Source organism: Tachyglossus aculeatus, chromosome 12, assembly GCF_015852505.1.
Source record: "Tachyglossus aculeatus isolate mTacAcu1 chromosome 12, mTacAcu1.pri, whole genome shotgun sequence".
NCBI lineage: Eukaryota > Metazoa > Chordata > Mammalia > Monotremata > Tachyglossidae > Tachyglossus > Tachyglossus aculeatus.
Window position 1 is genome coordinate 16,746,907 of NC_052077.1, and position 20,770 is coordinate 16,767,676.

The 20,770-nt window shown below is 41.5% G+C and overlaps 1 protein-coding gene across 2 annotated transcripts in view; it reads left to right on the forward strand.

Annotated features, from left to right (window-relative positions):
• USP38 (ubiquitin specific peptidase 38) overlaps positions 1-20,003 on the forward strand; it is a 45,270-nt gene extending 25,267 nt beyond the window's left edge. The window contains exons 6-11 of one of the 2 annotated variants that reach the window (XM_038755079.1): positions 233-391; positions 2,921-3,114; positions 6,621-6,714; positions 9,055-9,161; positions 9,976-11,329; positions 18,696-20,001. In XM_038755079.1, the coding sequence (XP_038611007.1) occupies positions 233-391; positions 2,921-3,114; positions 6,621-6,714; positions 9,055-9,161; positions 9,976-11,329; positions 18,696-18,857 (2,070 nt within the window). In that variant the 3' untranslated portion in view covers positions 18,858-20,001. Of the gene's footprint in view, positions 1-232; positions 392-2,920; positions 3,115-6,620; positions 6,715-9,054; positions 9,162-9,975; positions 11,330-18,695 lie in introns of both variants that reach the window. The other variant, XM_038755078.1, reaches the window with a different exon arrangement.
• Positions 20,004-20,770: the final 767 nt, after the last annotated feature.

Here is a 20,770-nt window from a genome sequence, read left to right on the forward strand (position 1 = left end):
AATATTCTGCACCTTTAAATGAAGCATTTTTCAGAAAGCAGCAGTGATCTCAGCTGCTGTTGTGGTACTTTGTTAATGTTGCATTCTCTTTCATACTGCATATGTATATAGTTTTCTCTTTAGGAATGTCCAAATTTTAGCAATTCAGTCCTAGAGGGGCTAGTGCCGAATGAGAACATACCCAGAAAACATTAGCACGAACTAAAGTAAGTCTTGTCTTTTTTTTCTGCAGATCGTTCCTCATGTGGTCACCTTGCTTCGCTCTTTCAAAAATGACGGCCTACCTTCCAGTACTGCCTTCTTAGTGCAGTTGACAGAATTAATTCACTGTATGATGTATCACTATTCAGGATTTCCAGATCTGTACGAGCCTATTCTGGAGGCTATTAAGGTACCGTGAATTCCGAATGAAGCTGTTAATGAACTGTTGTTGTTTTCCTTTCGTGTTCTGCTTGAAAAGGGAAATAGGAAAGTACTCTTCCGGCTGATTACTGTAAATATGGTCATTCTGCAATTGTATTTGTTAAAGTGCCTACTAAGTATTAAGCACTGGGGTAGTTACAAGATAATTAGGTCCCACATGAGGTTTACAGCATAAGTAGGAGAGAGGATAAGTATTGATCCCCATTTTGTCGTTGAGGGAACTAAGGCACAGAGGAGTGAAGAAAGGAGGAAGATTGGAGAATCTATTTTTGCATATTGGTGCCACACTGGAGAAGCTTGCAGGTACTCCCTGTGAACGATGCACCAGATAAATAACTTCACTTAGAATACTTGGGTTTATCTCGTAATTTGGTTCATTGCTTTTTACTAATTTCCATCTTCCTCTTTCTTCACCTGTTACCGCCATGTGACCAAATTTTAAATACCTTTTGTGTGACCCTCTTCTCAAATTACCTTTGCGTGGGTCAATCTTCTGTTACCTTGAATAGTAACATGCTGCAGACGCCCCTTTCTTAATTCTTTTTTCAGTCAGGAACGTGGCTCCCCAGGTTTGTCCTCTCAATTCTTTTTTTTTCCCCAATTGCCATATCTGTATTTCTTATGCATCTGCAAAATAGTGGATTGTTTTGAGTGCTAACTTAATGTGTGTGGAGCACTGTATTAAGTGCTTGTATTTCCCAAGCGCTTAGTACAGTGCTGTGCACAGAGTAAGCGCTCAATAAATACGATTGAATGAATGAGTGAACAATACAGTGTAGTCAGTAGATGCAATTCCCCAATCAATCAATCGTATTTATTGAGCGCTTACTGTGTGCAGAGCACTGTACTAAGCGCTTGGGAAGTACAAGTTGGCAACGTAATAATTACTACAAGGAGCTGTAGTAATTGAGTCAATGGTAACATAAAAAGATCAGGACTGCTATTTGCAGAAAACTATAGTACCTACCAAATATAATATTTCAGTGAAGAATCCGAATCGTCAGAAAAGGTTGTTCACTCTAATTTTCCCACCTAATAATAGTACTATTTAAGTGCTTGCTTTGTGCCGAGCACTGTACTGAGCACTGGGGTAGGAACAATATAACCAGGTTGGACACAACCTAAATAGGAGGAATTGCAGTATTTAATTCCCATTTTATAGATGAAATTTCAGGACAGAGAAGTTAAGCAACTTGCCCAAGGTCACACGGCAGACAAGTGGCAAAGCTGGGAATAGAACCCAGGTCCTAGCTCCCAGGTCTTGCTCTTTCCTCTAGGCCACACTGCTTCTCAGAAGCAAAGTACTAAAACTATGAAAAGAAAAAGGAAATCCAATATCTTTCTAGATTCTTGGTGCCAGCGGGTAGAAGGCAGTCAATCCTTGGATAACTAAGAAAAATTGCATGTTTCTACAAATATTTACAAACTTCTTTGAGAAAAGTTGGACAGTGACTTGAAGCAAGTTCTCATTGTTCTATTCTGATCATCATCATCATCATCATCATCAATCGTATTTATTGAGCGCTTACGGTGTGCAGAGCACTTTACTAAGCGCTTGGGAAGTACAAGTTGGCAACACATAGAGACAGTCCCTACCCAACAGTGGGCTCACAGTCTAAAAGGGGGAGACAGAGAACAAAACCAAACATACTAACAAAATAAAGTAAATAGAATAGATATGTACAAGTAAAATAAATAGAGTAATAAATTTGTACAAGCATATATACATATATACAGGTGCTGTGGGGAAGGGAAGGAGGTAAGATGGGGGGGATGGAGAGGGGGACGAGGGGGAGAGGAAGGAAGGGGCTCAGTCTGGGAAGGCCTCCTGGAGGAGGTGAGCTCTCAGTAGGGCCTTGAAGGGAGGAAGAGAGCTAGCTATTCTGATGTGACATACAAATTAAACTCCATCATTTTTCTCACTTATTTGCACCACTGCTATGTTTCCCCTGATTTACATCAGCAGATGGTTACTTTTCTAGCGTACAGAGATTATATGTTCAGAGGTGATTCCTGATTCAGCAGTATCATTCATGTTGACATAATTTGCCTCCAAGATGAATTAATTTTGGCCTTGTGCAGTTTGATCATTTGAGTGACCAAACAACTGTAAAGCCAGATGGAAGTCACATCCCTTGGATGCACTGTGGCCCAGTGAATAAGGCTTGGGCCTGGGAGACAGAGGATCTTGGTTTTAATCCCAGCTCTGCCACTTCTCTGCCTGTTGGACTGTGAGCCCCATGTGGGACAGGGACTGTATTCATCTTGAGTAAGTTGTACCTATCCCAGTGCTTAGAGCAGTGCTTGTCGCGTGGTAAGCGCTTACCAAATACCATAAAAAAATACGTCCTTTGGACTGTTGAAGTGGGGAAATTGCAAAACGGCAGGGAAAAGAAAGAGTTAAAAGCAAAAAGGTGTTGATGTGAGTTCTAGTTTTCAATGAATAGCAGAAAGTATGCCGCTAAACACTCTGTCTTTGTTTTGCTTTTATCCACAGGATCTTCCCAAACCTAGTGAAGAAAAGATTAAATTGATCCTCAATCAAAGTGCCTGGACTTCTCAATCAAATTCTTTGGCATCTTGTTTGTCTAGACTTTCTGGAAAATCTGAAACTGGGAAAACTGGTCTGATTAACCTAGGAAATACATGTTATATGAACAGTGTAATTCAGGCATTGTTTATGGCCACAGAGTAAGTCTTTTTTATTTTATTTTTTTTTATCCAAGGCTTTTGTTAACTTTGAAAACCTGTTGCAGATTATGTTAACAGCAAAGGGAGAGAGAATTTTTTTGTATTATTCAGGGACTAATGAAACTGCTTTCCATCTTCCCTCCAATATTGTTGTCAAAGAAAAGACAAGTCTAGAAACACACATAAGAACATTGTTGAGTTGGGACTTCATTGACTGTAAAAAAAAGTTTAGCTACAAAGATGATTGTAAAAGGATATCACTATAATTTCAGAGTATTTCTTGTGTGTTTGCATTTATGGGAAAAGGGTTTTAACCTACTACTGCCCTTTGCTGCATTCTTCTCCCCAGACTGGGGTTTCATTTCAGAAAGTCATCTGGTCCAGTGAAGGACTAAACTGTCCAGGATAGGCAACCATTTTAGAAATATATTTTTTCAAATTATAGATCTGGGGTTGGGGGGAAGGGCTGGTGGGGAGAGTCTAAAAATTCCCTTGAATAATTTAACCTATCCATTTATCATCTTTACCGTCAAGTTCCTATTTTGGTTTTTTTGGTGTTCAGCATATAGTGGTTCACTTGCCACATAGGGACATGTGGCTGTGATAGGATGGGTGGCAAGTGATAGCTGGGCCACTGCCATAAGTTTAGGGCCTGTTCCCAAAAGATAAAATACTTTGTTAGTTGCTTACAAGTATCCCTTAGGTAACAGAACAGTTTTTACTAGCTCCTTCCATGAAAAAAGCAGTTGGGTCGTCAAGGTACGAGCAAGTTTTTACTTGAAGAATGCTGAAATTATTTTCATTAACTACTGTGAGGTTTTCTTTATTGTTGATATTTATTGAGCACACACAATGTATTAAAAACTCACAGAAAATAGAAGTGGCCTGGTCCCTCTTCTAAAAGCACTTTAACTTTCAAAACCTTTTCATGTGAAACTTGGCAAGTGGTACAGTTAGATTGAGGGTGACCGTGTTTTTGCCTTGGGAAGGATTAAAGTGGGTGTCTTTTCCTCCAGTCTATTCCAGGCATGAGAAAAAGGCCAAAAAAGAGAGGTCAGATACTTTTGTAAACATCTTTATTAAGAGTGGTGAACAGGTTAACTACAATGTGGTTGCAGTTGATACGGTGATAGTGAGAACAGCAAATAAATGAGATCAGGTGGTGGAAGACACATCACTATATCATACAAAATGTAATAATTCTGTACCTCATGCGTCAGGGGTGCACTCAGGGAAATGAGGTCATTTTAGGGTATTCATTTAGTACTCTTTATTGAATCCTTACTGTACGCAGGCACTATCCTGGAAGCTTGAGAGAGTACAATAGAAGACCTAGTCCCTGCTCTCGAGTTTAACATGTGATGGGAGAGAAATAGGCAGATAGAAACCGTACATAAACAGAGGGAGTTGGGGGGACAATTTAGATACAGCTAGAAGCAGCAAAAGTGTTGGGAAGAAAATGAATGAATGAATATGTAAATCAATATGTGTATATATAAAGTCTGAGGGTGGATGTATAAACAGAAGCGTTGTTAGGAGGAAAAATGGAGGCGTGGATATTAAAAAACCTTTATTGAAATTGAGAATTTCTGTCTTTCCTCATACATATAAGTTCAGCAATTTAAAAAGCTTAGATGAAACTGATTAATTCAAGCACTAATTTTGCCACCTGCAGAGTAATAATGAGAGCATTTATTCAATGCTTACTTTATGGTGAGCACTGGGGTTGGGTCGTAGCTCTCAGCTGAGACACAGTCCCTGTCTCGTGTGGGCCATATAATGTATTTTATCCCCATTTCATGGATGAGGAAACAGAGGCACAGAGCAGTTAAGTGACTTGCCATGGTCACAGTAGAGGCCAGTGGCAGAGCTGGGTCTAGAACCCAGGTCTCGTGACTCCTGGGCCTGTGCTCTTTCCACTACGTGAAGTCTCTTGAACTACAGCTCAGAATTTTCCAAAGGGATTTAGTTGTTGTGAGTGTTTTTCTATGCAGGAATCACTTTTGGCAAAGTGGCTTAAGGGCGTGTGATGCAGTCACACACGTTTGATCCAGAATTTCAGAATCACCTACAATGTTAAATTCTGTTTATCGGAGCACAATGAGGCTTCGATAAATGACACGTTGAGAAACGTTATTTTTTGGCAAATGCTAGTCCGATATGCTTAAAATATAAAATGTGAGTGTAATCTAGGAGTAGGAGCATTTGTTGAGCACTTATGTGTGTCAATACAGAGGCCTAGGTGCTTTTGAAGTACAAATTAAAGTGACACATTTTCCTGCCTACAGCGAGTTTACCCTCCACCAGGAGAGACAAATATAAAAATATTTACAATCTGTGCAGTCAGAATAGTTATATGTATGTACCTGAGTGCTAAGGAGGATGTTGCAATTTACTCCCTCTCTCCAGAGTCCACTAAGCGATCTATCCACCTACGAAGTGGCCCAATCATCATCATCATCATCAATCGTATTTATTGAGCACTTACTATGTGCAGAGCACTGTACTAAGCACTTGGGAAGTACAAATTGGCAACATCTAGAGACAGTCCCTACCCAACAGTGGGCTCACAGTCTAAAAGGGGGAGACAGAGAACAAAACCAAACATACTAACAAAATAAAATAAATAGAATAGATATGTACAAGTAAAATAAATAAATAAATAGAGTAATAAATGTGTACAAAAAAATGACCCTGGCCCAATGACCCTGAGGATAGAGAATACTCACCCCAGCCAGAGAGAAACCATAGAAACTAGATCCCTGATATACTTTTACCGTTTTCTTTCTTCTGCCACGTGATGTGACTCAATTCTATTCTCTGGGGGCAGTGATCAAGGCGAACAATCCCTGGAAGCAGAGGTCTCTCCTTGGGCTCCATTCGCCGCATTGATTGTGATTTCATAGAATTACTTGGTTTCTTTACAATCTGATGGAGCTGAAGAGGATTTACATCCCTAAAGTCACAAGGAAATATCCTAGAACTCCCAAGGCCCAGACTTCCTCTGAGGTCACTAGTCTTCACTTCTTTGGCGGTGAGGTATCACAGCATTGAAGTGAACTCTCCTTCTCCAGCATTCAGCAACAGAAGCCTTCCGGGTGACTGCCCTGGACCCGAAAAACCCAAACAGAGCCGGGGTGCATGATCGTGGCTTGGAGGGAACGGTGGAGAGGAAAAGGCAATGCCAGGCTAGCATCCTGCACCACCTGGTTTTGCCCATTTTCCCACCAAACTCTGAAAGGAGAGAAGGCGCTGGGTGACTAATGTTCCGAGCGCAATTGGGAACCGGAGGGAGATTGTATGAGGACAAATCAAGTTTTGCTTCTGTAACTATTCTTTCGTTGTATTCGAAAATCGCTTTTCCAAACTCCATTTTGCTCGACTCTTAACAAGGCTACGGGGGCCGTAATTCAGTCGGTCAGAACTCTTTTCTGTTTGATACTTTGTTCGTTGAAATTGAAAGAAATCTGACAACGGTATAAATTATTGCATTTTTATTCTTTCAGTTTCAGGAGACATGTATTATCCTTAAATCTAAATGGGTGCAATTCATTAATGAAAAAATTACAACATCTTTTTGCCTTTTTGGCACATACCCAGGTAAGTGTAAATGTATGTGTTTACCTCAGTTAAAATACAACCGAAATCACATCTGTGCTTGCTGTGGTGATGTTGCCAGATGGGTGAAATTCAAGATACCAGATGATAAGGATGCACATCCCCTATCCTGGATGAGATGAAAGCAGACCATTCTGATTTCATGACACTTAACCCAATCTGTGATGTCTTAATTTCCCACCCCGAGACTGTGGAAAGGCTTAAGATGACTCCTTCCTTTTGAAAGAGGATCGATGGTGGCCTTCAAAAGTTGTGGTATTTGTTATTCACTGAGACCCTGCAATGTACTTGTTGCTGTTCAGAAAATCTTCTACCTTCTTTAGTGGATGCCTTGTATTTTAACAAAGAAATGAAAGTGAGGGCAAATGGAGGGATGGGGAAGGGAGAAATGGGAGCATTGAGGAGATGATGAATAAAGGAAAATAAGCAACTTTTAAATCCCACCACTAGGAATTTTTTTCATTGTATTCAGCTTACCCATCCTTCCCATAGTTCATGAAGCTGTGGCTTAATGGGGAGACACAACCCTAAATCCCAGCTAAACCAGACCCTATCGTGTAAGAGATAACGTTCTCTGCCTAGCGAACCCCACTCCTGTGCCCTCATTGGCCCCTCCCACCGCCCTTTATCTTTCAAACAAGCACCCCTCCACCAGGAAGGGGATCGTTTACTCTTCAGTTAGATGGCCCCTCTCCCCTCATGACGCTCACTTGAGAAAGCTCAGTGGAGGAAAGGCCTCCCTTCTCTTCCCTCTCGGGCACCCCAGAGCTGCTTCAGCCCAAATCATGGGTGGGTGCCGACGCTAGAGCTCCGAATGGGTGAATTGCAAACAATGTTTAAGCAACAAATAGAATTCCACTCTGAAATGCCTTTCTCTAATGCTGATTCCTCTTTTCCTCAGCACTACTCTTCCTCTCTAAATTCCAGGTTGCATCCATTCTCCTGGTTCTTTCCCCTCTTCCCTAAGGGTGTCCCAGATACCAAATTTACCCATTTGAATCCTCTCGGGATCCTCGGCTGCAGGTCTACACAATCAGTTCTCCCCTCACCCCTCTTCTTGGGTGGGAACCGCATGGAAAACCTATCCCCGAGGATCGCCTGCTAAATCCTCCCGAGTCCTGATCCGCCAGGATCTTCTGCTTTGCCCTTTCCAAAACCTTTACCCCTAAAATGGCCGAGGGGATTCTTCCCTGCAACTAACTAGCCCCCTTCCTCCTTTGCTACTATTCCCCTGTGATTGGCTATGTTTCAAGTGGAAGTACCTGATAAATCCTTTTTACCTAATCCAGTTAACCTTCCCTCAGGGAAAGGGTCCTCAGGAGTGAATTTTTCGTCTTCCAGAGTTTCTCTTCCCCACTTTCCTCTGACTGGGGCCTGTGGGAGCAACCGCTACATTGTCCCAGAAGCCGTGAGGTGTTGGCTTTTAACCACTATCCATTCTTCTATACAGAGGGTTCTGGAGAAGCAGTGGCCAGTAGCAAGAGCTTCCAAATATAAGAAGGGCTGGTCCTTTCCTACTCTCTGCTTGTTAGAGAAATGCAGTCGATAACTTGTTTAGTTAAAAACAGACTGGATGATTTAGTCTGGATAGGTAATATCTAAGGAATTGTACCATTAAAATCTGGGTGCTGTGGTGAAGAAATATCGTACCTCTTAGCAAAGTAGCAAGGAAACAGAATGTAGGGGCTGGCTAAAGAGGTTTCTGCCCACCAAACCACTGTCATTGGAAGAGAATGAACAAGGGCAGCTAGGTTGACGCAAAGAGAGAATTCTTAAAACTTAAATAAATGCTTAATCATTCAAAGGCCTAATTGTCCTGGCTTCAGTGACTGTGCTTAAGAAGGCAAAAATGACTTGAGCTGCACCCAGGAGGTCTTGAGTCCTCTTGCATGAGATTTTGGGGGTATTTGGATCCCTGGCAGATGCAGTTGCAATGTGAAAAACCCAGAGCGACCTGCCACATTGTTTGTCAATTTTCCTCAGTTAAAACTGAAATACTCAACCTCCCTTGTCCTGTGTTTTGTTTTTTTTCCCCCCCACTGGGACAGTGAGCTCATTAAGTCCTTTGAAGTTGTCATGCGCATGCTAGGACACTGTAAATGCTGCAAGTAGTAAGGCACAGCAATTCATCAGGTATTGAACTTTCTTTAAATATATTTTGGCCCAAATAGGACTGACCTATGTAGGAGACGTCCCTTGTTTTGAGTATTTAACGTAGGGTGCCTAATTTTTTTTTAATGGTTTGGTTAATCAGCCGCTTCAGAAGATGACTTATTTGTGTAAATCACTCCCTTCTTGTGTTTCTTCCGTGCCGGTCAACAGAGGGAGGCGTACGCCCCTCGGATTTTCTTTGAGGCTTCCAGACCTCCTTGGTTTGCTCCTAGATCCCAGCAGGACTGCTCTGAATATCTCAGATTTCTCCTAGACAGGTATGGTTTGGGTTGTTTTTTTTTCCTCTTGTAATTTTTTTTTGCTTTTTGCAGTCAAATTTAACTGTAGCAGTATTTCCATTTTGACATGATTGCTTTAAATTTTAATTTGTACTTTAAGAAGTGCTTCTTGAGGGTCTCAGTCTTGTAGGAGCAAAAGAACCGTGTTCAGCAGGAGCTGATTAAATATCACATAATGTGCCTGTACCCACAGGGGTTAGCAAACTACAAACCTTAAAAATAGGAATTTACATTTACTAAATTTAAACAGGACTTGGCTCCTTTAACCTGATGAGTTTTTAAATTATTATCACTATTATTATTAACCGTGTGTATTGAGTGCCTACACTAGGCAAAGCACAGTACTAAGCGCTTGGAAGAGTATTGAGACTGTGAACCCCTCGTGGGACAGGGACCCAATTTGCTTTTATCCACCCCAGCGCTTAGTATAGTGCCTGGCACATAGTAAGCACTTAACAAATACTATAATAATAATAATGGCATTTATTAAGTGCTTACTATGTGCAAAACACTGTTCTAAGCGCTGGGGAGGTTACAAGATGGATCAGGTTGTCCCACTGGGGGCTCACAGTCTTAATCCCCATTTGACAGATGAGGGAACTGAGGCACAGAGAAGTTAAGTGACTTGCTCAAAGTCACACAGCTGATAATTGGTGGAGCCGGGATTTGAACGCTGTTTCTCTAATTATTATTATTATTATTATTATTACAATATAACATCAGGCATCAGATTTCCCCAAAGATCTCTCTCTCAGAGTGGTGTTGTGAAGAATGATCTGTGACTTCTTTGCAGACTCCACGAAGAAGAGAGAACCTTGAAAGCCCTGTCTTCACTTAAGCCTCCTGAAAATCTGGGGTCTGAAGAGATGACATCTCAGGAGGTAGCCAGCCAGCCCCCACCATTTACAGAGATCTCTTATACGAAGGATGGAGAGAAAACCTTAATAGAGAAAATGTTTGGAGGGAAATTGCAAACTAACATCTGCTGTTTGAACTGCAGAAGCACTTCACAAAAAGAGGAGGCCTTCACAGATCTCTCTCTAGCGTTTTGTCCTTCCCCCTCCGCGGAAAACGTTTCCTCGCAAGGTTCGGCATGTTCTCCAGTGATGCAAGCCAGTGTAGAGTCAGCCGTACTTTCCGAAGAGCCCGCACTTTGCCATCCTCTCGCGGCAGGCTTTGGCTATGAAACGGCTATGAACGAAGGAGCATTAGACGATATTCCCTCGGAACTTCACTGTACTGATGAAAACACTTCCACCTCTGAAGATCCCTTCAAATTTCAGAGTAATAGAGAGGCATCTCAGAAACCGGGAAGTGAAACGCCTCCCTCAGTTACCGATTTGCTAAATTATTATCTGGCACCAGAAATCTTGAATGGGGACAACCGATATTATTGTGAAAACTGTGCCTCTCTGCAGAATGCAGAGAAAACTATGCAAATCATGGAGGAGCCTGAATATTTAATTCTCACTCTCTTGCGATTCTCTTATGATCAGAAATGCCACGTAAGACGCAAAATCCTAGACAATGTGTCACTGCCGCTGGTTTTGGAGTTACCAGTCAGAAGAACTATTTCCTCTTTAACTTCCGTGTCCAGAAGTTGGGCTGTAGATGTGGATTTCCCTGACATTGGTGAGAACCTAGCTAAAAAACTGAAGCCCTCTGGGGTTGAAGAAGCATGCCGCCCGCAATTGGTGCCCTATTTGTTAAGCTCTGTTGTTGTTCACTCTGGCATATCATCGGAAAGTGGACATTATTATTCCTATGCCAGAAACATCACAGGTTCAGAACCTTCCTTTCAACTGTGCCATCAGTCTGAAAGTCTGGCTTTAACTCCCCCTCAGGGTCATTTGTTTGGGGGAGAGGTTCCTACGCAAGTTGCTGAACAGGATCTGGGCGACAAGGATGGGTCAAAAGAATGGTTTTTATTTAATGACAGCAGAGTGACATTTACCTCATTTCAGTCAGTCCAGAAAATTACCAGTAGATTTCCAAAAGACACTGCTTACGTCCTGCTGTACAAGAAACAGAATAGCACTAGTGGTTTGAATGCTAGCTCATCCAGTGGACTTGGGGTAAATGGAGATCCCCCTCTGCAAAAGGAACTTATGGATGCTATCACGAAAGATAATAAGCTGTATTTGCAGGTAAGATGAAAATCATGGGTAATTCGTGACTTGCGAAAGTCTTCTCTTGTAGAAGTTGCCCAACATCTGGCAAGTCTCATCAAGTTACATCCGTGGCTTTAAGAAAAGGCTGGTACATTTTTAGGGAATTCATCTCAAAGTGGAAATATGGGAATGGATGTAAATTCATAAGTTTCCATGTCATCTTAATGGGGATTATACTTCACTTATGAAACGGTATGAAACTGTACAGATGTGGAGTGACACTTGCACGAAAAGCTAATAGGCTGAAGTAAATGGTTGCAGATAGTACTTAGTGTATTTTCTTCCTTTATGTAAATATTTTCACGAGGTGAAGCCTGAATTAATTCCTTAAATGGTCTTTCAACAAAACAAGTGATTTGCCAATAGAGAAGTAGTGAAAACCTTTCTAATTCAGCAGTTGCCAAAGCTGTCAGGATACCGTAGCTGAAAGCAGTATGACAATTAGCAGTACAGATAAGAGAATGTTTTGGTAAAATCAATTAATCTCGGTTGCCTCCCAAATTAAAGGAAATTGGCACGATGTTCCTGAAAACTATACCAAAATAATAGAGGAAAAGGCAACTGTGTTTTGCCCTTGGCGAGCTTCCCTTGCTGGAGACAGTAATTGTCGGAATCACATTTAAATTGTGGAAAGATAACGGGTCAGGGGCTGACTAAAAACAGTATGAACACCCAGCGTGAAGACTTATGAAGAAAATCCTGCCAGTAACCTGGCTAGCTATCTTAATAAATTCATTCTCATAGTTGATGGAAAAGGTAGTAAAATCAAGTGATTTATTAATCACATCTTTGTATTTAGTTTAACTTACCCAGATTGGATGTGGTACAAATATTTCGGATGAAAGATAACACTGTAAAATGATGAATTTAGCATTTGATATTGAAATCAGTGAAGGGCTGGAATTATTTAACATTTCGACTGTGCGTGAACAGAATAGTAACAGGATTTGTAGATAATACTAGGAAGTGGTGAAAATTGCAACCAGAATCTAACTGTGGTGGTATCTGTCCCAGCAATTTGTGTGGTGCCCAGCACATCGGAAGCACTGAAGTACCATAAAAAATAAATCCTTGGAATGTCGTTAATCTTTAGGAAGACTAAACTGTAGATTCTTGGTGGGCAAGAGACAGGATTAACATCCGGTATAACCAAGCAGAGAGCACCTCCTTTATCAAATTCTCGCTAATGTGTGACCATAAGACAAGGAGGAATGTGACTTTAGTGAAGTACTCTGTTCTCCTTCCTTGGGTCAGAAATGCTCGCTGGGCTTCCTGATCATGAAGGTGAAATGAGTTGTTGACTTGTACCCAGCTTCTTAGTGTCCTCTGATGGGAGGGGAAAATGCTAGGACACTTGCATTATTTGGAATATCGTCCACACAGGTTGCCGTTGGGAAGGAATAGCAACTGACGACGTAAAAATGTGCGACTAAAGAATAGCTGTCTTGAAATCCCATCAGCCAATAGTACCTTTTGAGTAGCTACTCTGCAGGACACTGGATTAAGCATTTAGTGGAGTCCAATAAAACTGGAAGGAATGGCCCCTGCCCTCAAGGAACATCTAATCTAGCCCTTGGATAAAGCTATGAGAGGGTGATTTTTTTCCCATCCTATTCGTGTAGGTTTCAATACATCCACTCATGGGAGTGGTTGTTAGCTCCTGAAGTATGGGGATCATGTCATAGCTCCACCACACTCTGATGTGCCTTGTACAGCACTCTACATGTACCATGTGCTCATTAAGTACAGTTGATTCTTCTCTTCCTCTCCAGTGCTAAAGTACAAAGTACTGGAAGTAACCTATTCCTGAATGAATCCTTCCTTTCCACTCCTCCCAGCCACCCACCACCACCACCACCATCTTCTTCCTGTTATTACCTCCTCCTCAGGAAGGTGTGAAAAAAACATTTATTGCCAGATCTAAAGTATTAGAAAATTCACATAATCCAGCTTAGGGTCTCCTGTGTGTGCACAGGCTCCCTCTCTGTAGAACGGAAACTGAATGAAAATTTACTGTTTTAGCAACAGAAAGAGCACCTGTAAAATAAAAAGGTGCTGGGAAGGAGCAAAATAATCAAGGAGGTTGAGCCACTTGAGTACAAGAAAGGCTGGAAAAGATGACTTCAGCTTGGAAAGCTGACGTTTGAGAGAGGGCACTGTTAAAGTTTACCAAGTCATGAAGGGTCAGCTGATACGACGAACAAGGAATTGTTCACCCCGTCTCCCAAACTGGAGAGGAGGAGAATGGGTGTTTGAGCAGGAATTTACCATAATGAATTATGCTAATAAAATGTCAATTGCTTCTAGAAAGATTTGGATAAGTTCATGGATACTAGGTCCATACTGGGGTATTTAGAGGGAAAAGGAGAGCCACATTGAGAAGTAAATCCAGAATCTTGAGGAGGGCCATGGCCATCCTGCTCCTCTAAGCCTTCTTTGAAGACAGGATCTTTTTAAAACCCTTAGTTGATAGAACTTGAGTAAGCTTAAGACCACATGAAATACTAGGATATATCATAGGTGATACCTGTTTTAGGTTTCACAGTTTTCTGTAGTGTGGAATAAGTGGATAAGACATGAGTTGTTCAGCTAAAGAAGTTAAAATAGGATCTGAGTTAGCTCACATTATCAAATAGGACCATTCTTATTTCTCTGTTTAGTGCCAAGAGAGTTTTCTTCTTTCAAGGAAATAAACATCATAATTGCCAAGCAACAAAAAGAAGTTGTGGCAGAACAGAAGCTCCGTTGAAGTTTTCTGAGTTATTTTTACTATTGAGATATGGAAGGATGAATTTTTTAAAAATAGCTACACTCTTAATAACTAGAAAATTAAAACAATTTCTATTTCATTGTCCATAACATTTTCCCATAGTGCTGTATCTCAATAGGAAATATTACACAGGTTTATAAAATTGATTTTAGTTAATTATAATTGAAAGGCTTGTATCTAATTTTAGGTAACCTGCATAGTTAAATAAAACACTTCAAAACTGAATGAAAATTAATATCAGTATTTTAGCACAAGCCTGGTTTGATTTTCACCCTAATATAGTCAGACAGCATTTTCTCTCCATCTTACTATTGTACAGGGGACTGTTAGAACATTAGAGGACCCTCTCTAGCAAGTTATGATTATATTTTTAATGGTCAACAGGGGTTTCACTTCTGCTACTGCTTCAGTAGTGTCAAGTAGTGAAGTAGAATGTTTCTGCTGCCTACTGAGAAGGGAGTCAGATATCTGAGTAAAAATCATAACCAAGCGGTATGCTGTCGCTACATACCTGTACCTCTTTGATGGACAAGCAATTTAAATGACAGAATCTTTTTAAAACCCTTAATTGATAGAATTTGAGTAAGCTTAAGACCACATGAAATACTAGGATGTATCATAGGTGATACCTATTTTAGATTTCACAATCTTCTGTAGTGTGGAATAAGGGGATAAGACATGAGTTGTTCAGCTAAAGAAGTTAAAATGCCAAGAAAGGCATCAGTGGCTTTGTCACTGAATGTTACCTCCTGTTTGCCTCCTTTCTGGCAAAAAGGCAAGCACTACCATCCGTACCTCTTCCACAAGATTCTGCCTTTGTTGTGGAACCCTGTACTGCCAAAGACCCACTTTTCCTCGGTCTTTGTGGTAACAGTTTAATTTTGACTATTTTACTTTGCTGTCTCAATGTCAATATCAAAAAATTTTGATAGTTATTAGCCCCTGTGGTAACACGCACCTCCAGGTCTAGCCCTGCTTCTCTATAACTTGAATTTCTAGTGGAAATGTGGTGTACACAAAATTTGGCGATTGAAACCCAAATCTTGACGTTTATGTGCAATTTCAACCAGCATCTTTTTTTCCTCAGACTCTCAAAGCCAACTTCCTGTTTAGTCTCTTCTTTTTTCCCCCCCTCTTTTCTATTTAGAGTATCTTAAGTGGAATTACACTATCACACGTCAGTTCAGTACTGGCAGGACTGAAAAGAAATGTCAGATTCCATCTGCTACTTTCTTAGGAAGTTCCATGAAATATCAGAAACTTCATGGCTCTCAAAGGAGTAAGAAAGTAAACAACTTTGCTGCAAGTTCTCTGTCCTGCAGCAAGTTGCTTGGAGTTCAGGCAAAACTCCCACCAAATACCTTGGGAGTTTTGTGCAGAACTACTTGTTCTCTACACTGCGAATTCACTCTGTTTTGAGGGTGGGTTTTTTTTTTTTTTAACTCTAGGCAACGTTAACCAGCAAATTTCCCAACACTGAGTGAGGCTACGGCAACTAAGAAATTTTCCTTTGGTGAAGTGTTACACTGCTGTTTTTAAGACCGTAGTTTAATAAGGTGGCCATTTAAAGGATGAGAACGATGCACCTTTATCTCTCTCTTCTTGACTCCTCTCTGGCCTTGTGTTTTTTCATATATATACCGTATCTAACAATGAACTAGGTTTAAGGACATGATTATCCAAGCCATAAGTGTCACATTTTGTGGCCTTGGGCCTCCCTCTAATCCGGACTGGAGTGAGCAGGGTGCTCTGGATGACAAGAGAATAGTAATAACAATAATTTTGGTATTCGTTAAGCACTTACCCTTTGTCAGCCACTGTACTAAGTGTTGGGGTGGATACAAGCAAATCGGCTTGGACGCAGTCCCTGTCCCACGTGGGGCTCACAGTCTTACTCCCCATTTTACAGATGAGGTCACTGAGGCAGAGAGAAACGAAGAGACTCGCCCAAGATCACAAAGCAGACAAGTGAGAATAATCCCCAAGAATTCCTCCCCCTATCACAGTTTGTACTGAGTGCCTATATAGTCTGTCAGCTAGTAGCCCAGAGCCCACACACGTTTCCCCCGAAGTGAAATCACCAGCATGCCCTGGGCATGACGTATTCCACCAGTCCACTCAGCTGATACTTGAAGTTTACCACAGGGAGTCCTGAATTACTTTTGCCCTGGTATTACATTTTCGAGACATTAACTGTCTCCAGGGAACAATTTTTCTAAAAAGTAATGACATTTGGATGAGCTGAGGTGAAGCAGAGTAGACGGATGTGATGGGCCTGGATAATCAGTGGAAGTAACGGTGCACACCTAAAAATGAAAACTTAGAATGGTTTCTCCATCTCTTCCGAGATTCCAGTTGTTCATTTGCTTTCCTACCTGCAAAAGATAGTTGGACAGCATTTGACTGACCCTTCGCTGGGTTAGGAGCCTTACAGGCTAGCTTACATCCCTTGAACCTTGGCCTTTCTGTAATGGTAGATTTAGTGTGTGTTGATCAGCCAGTCACCAGCTGGATTTCTTTGTTTTTCTTTGCAGCAACGGCAGGTGGACAAAATTGTTTGACAGTTTCTGGAGGAAAAAGGTCTGAGCGATAGGAACAAAAGATACCAAACCTAGCCCACCCTCCCCTCCCACTTAGCCAAGCCAGAAAATGAATTACCAGCAATACAGCACTCCCCCTTTACTACCCCATGACAGTGTGCAAGTGAAAGGAAAGCCTGCCATCAAAATCACAACTCTGGTAATTACATGCTTAGCCTGAATTATGCCTGGGATTTTAAAAGCAAAACAGTTTCTGCTTCCTGTCCTAAACCATGGTGTATTGTATTTGAGCCCTGTTAAAGGAAGGGGTCACTATATGCAAGCTACAGGTGTTGAATTGGGTGATAACTTCAGCCTTCCTGCTGCTTATCTCAAGTTGAAACTGTATGGATGAGATATTAAAGAGGTTTGAGCTCTTGGAAAATCTGCTCTATTTCACATTACTGGGTAATCTTTCAAGATGAACTTGCTACACAAGAGTGATATTTAATCAAAAAGGGCATTATTCATCTGAGATGTTGGCATGCCTGCGAAGTCCCTGCCTTAAAAATAGGCATGGACAGTCAGGTTTGATCCTACTGGGCTGTTTTAAACTTCGGGGCAAATGGTGAGTAATGAGGTTTTTAGCTTGCATTATTTTTATTTTCACTTCTACCTTGATGGCATAGTTAACTGGGCTCTTAAAGACACTGTAGGTATAGCAATTTAAGGCTTTTGCTCTGTAATAGTCTGTGGATGACTTTTGCACTGAGCCAGATGGATTTGCCGTGTCTGTATTTTGTCAGTAGTTACGTGTTGTGTGAAAGTTGAGGACAGAGGGGAAACTCAGCTTCTGTAATACTAATCAGTTTTTTCCAGGGCCCCTGTTTAGGGCTGTAATCAGAGAGGCAATTCCCCAAACTCTTCCAGGTGGAGAGTTGATAGGGCTTTGGGGTACGCTTTGATGTTTATGTGCCAGGTGTATATGTGTGATTAAAAAAAACCTCCTTATTCAAGGTGTTTGTGGGTGTGGTTCACACTCTAATAGTTTCTTTGGGAACGTTTTGAATAGCAGTTTATTCCAAAGGAATGGTTCCTGGTCCCAGTTGTACTCTGATTCAGTGAGCAAAGACAAAGTAATTAGCCAATTTGTGCATTTTCCCATCTGCAAAAAAGGAGTGATTTGCCAGGTACTTGGTTAGAATGTGCTGAGGACTGGTATTCCCTTGGTCTGAAAATCAGTCAGTCAGTCGTATTTATTGAGTATTTACTGTCAGAGCACTATAATAAGCACTTGGGAGAGTACGATATGATAGAGTTGGTAGACACGTTCCCTGCCCACAATGTATTTAAATGTATTAGGCAGACCGTCAGCTAGATGGATAGAGACCATAACAACAATAACGGAAGAACCGTTAGAAAGGTTGCGGATTTTGGCAGAGGACTGGACGTTCTGGAGAAAGTATATCCATGGATACGCTATGAATTGGAAACAACTCGACACTTAATACCCTCTAGACTGTAAACCCGTTGTAGGCATCGGATGTGTCTGTTTATTATTATAGTGTACTCTCCCAAGTGCGTAGTACAGGGCTTTGCACACAGTAAGTGGTCGATAAATAAGATTGAATGAATGAATGACCGAGCTTACAGTCTAGAAGGGGAGACAGGCATTAAATAAATTACAGATATGTGCCTAAGTGCTGTGGGGCTAAGGGAGGGGGGAACGAAGGGGGCAAGTACAAGGGCGACACAGAAGGGAGTAGGAGAAGAGGAAGTGAGGGTTTAGTCAAGGGAGGCCTCTTGGAGAAGATGTGCTTTTTAATAAGGCTCTGAAAGTGGGGAGAGCGATTGTCGCCTATGAAGAGGAAGGGCATACCAGGCCAGAGGCAGGATGTGGGCAAGAAAAGCCCACTGGAGAGTACAGTTTTTCCTTCCAAGTGATGTTATTACCATGCGAAATGTGCTTGTTACTCAGGATCATCTTAGGGGCAGGATGGTTCTCCCAATTTTTGGCGTAGTGTTCAGTTTCTGTTTTTGTCTTTTGTTTCAGGAACAGGAGCTGAACGCGCGAACCCGGGCCCTACAAGCTGCTTCTGCCTCTTGTTCATTTCGCCCCAATGGATTTGATGACAACGACCCCCCAGGCAGCTGTGGACCGACGGGTGGAGGAGGTGGGGGGGGTTTCAGTACTATTGGCAGGCTAGTTTTTTAATCCGAAGAGCAGTCCCAAATGCACTGATCAAGAAACCGCATTGAACACTTAATGACTGTTAAAATGTCTGAATCAAGCACCATATCTAGCTTTCTTTAAAAAAAAAAATTAGATCCTTGTACCAAGAAAAATTACCTAGTGCTGATTTTTATTTTTCTTGACTATTCATGTATAAACAAAATGCATCATGGAAAAAATCTACCTCTTAAAAGTCCATTTGCTTTTATGGTTAGGTATGCTTGGCCAAAAGAAAATGCAACTTTCCGAGGAAATGTGTACATGGTCCCTAATTGATCTGCATTGAATTTAGAAGGTGCGATTTAACTGTTCTGCCCTTAGTCGTCTACTGAGTGAAAGGAATATCACTCATTTGATGTACTTTTATAGGAAATAGATATTGAACCGAGCAATGATTTTGGGGGTGGGAAAGGATTCAGAACTCGTTTGATTTTGTGCATAATGTTCCTCGTATTACATTTGTTCATGAAAATATCAGAGATGATGCAACCTCTAATGAAGGCAATAACTTGAAATTTGTCCCGCGCCAGTTGTCTGTCCAGGTTTAGTGCTGCTGAGTTCAGATTCGCCGTATTTGTATTTCAAATACAAATGTTTAAAAAGGAAAAGGACATTTATACGTGTTTGCTAAATCATTTGCAGGAAAAATGCATGGTCCTGTAGAAGCAAAATTTTTAACCTAGAAATTGTTAACTTTGTAGTATTTCTAATTGTTTTAAGGGATTTTTAAATTCAATTTCAGGGAGTATACTTGCTGTGTGTGTGGAAGGAGGTGGGTTCTGATTGTGCCTTGCAGTACTATAATTCAAAATGCGAGTTTTTCTGAGGCTGCAGAAAAGTCGAAGAACACAAAATGCTAGACATAAATCTTTGTGTTGCCCATTAGAATTATTAGAGCTCGCCGGAGAGGTCTTCGCTTTTCCAGAAGTAAAGTCTAGTGATTCTAAAACTAAGTTTGGCCATTCATTTTCAACTCCTGAAAATCAAAGGAATTCAAAAGTCAAGTGTATTTTTTCTTTTTGGACTGCATTAAAAGGAAACCCCTCTAAGATCCTTGAATTCTGATCCCGTATTTGTGGACCTGTAAATTGTTGTCTTCCGGCTCGTTTGCACGCTCGTTGTTGTCTAGCAGTGTTGGCCAAGTCTTGGGAAAGCACAGGGAAGTGCAGCACTTGTGACACAAACAAAATGTGCATGACTGCCGTGCTCTGGATTGCAGGGGCTAGCCACCTCCCCCTCCCACCCAAAGGTGTTGAACACATCTTTGTCAGTCTTCCAAGATGTGTTTTATTTACTTTTTCCTTTGCAGACATGGTCAGGAGGAATAGTTTGATGCTCACTTGTAGTTGTTCTTTATCCATTTATGCAGAAACGACAACCTACTCCAGTGTTTGGGCCCGGGGTGCTGAGGAATAGGGATTGGGAGAAATGGGATAGTCTCGGTGTCACTCCCTTGAGTCTGCGTCAGTTGGGTTCTTGGGTGTACACTTAGTTCCCACTGCTGACTTCCCTCTTTGGGGTTTGGGAATGGCTTCAGGCAAATTGTGGGGGTGATGGGGGTTTCCTCTCAAGAACGATAGGCCGAGAACCTGCACAGCAGAACGGATCCTCGAGGTAATGGCATGTGTGCTCACTCTCTTGTGTTCCCGCTGGGCCGTAGAATGTAAAGGGTGAGCAGGTGGGAAGCTCATTGCCAAGTGAACCCAAAGGCTTTTTTATGTGTGGAATCTACTTGTGGCCGACGACCGCAGCATAGTGCTGGTGCTGTGTGCTCTGGCACTGTGACCCAGCAGGGGCTTGCCTGAAAAGGCACTGCAGGTTTTCTTTCTTTCTTTCCTTTTCTTTTCTTTCTTTCCTTCTTTTCTTTTCTTTCCTTCCTTCCCTCCTTCCCTCCT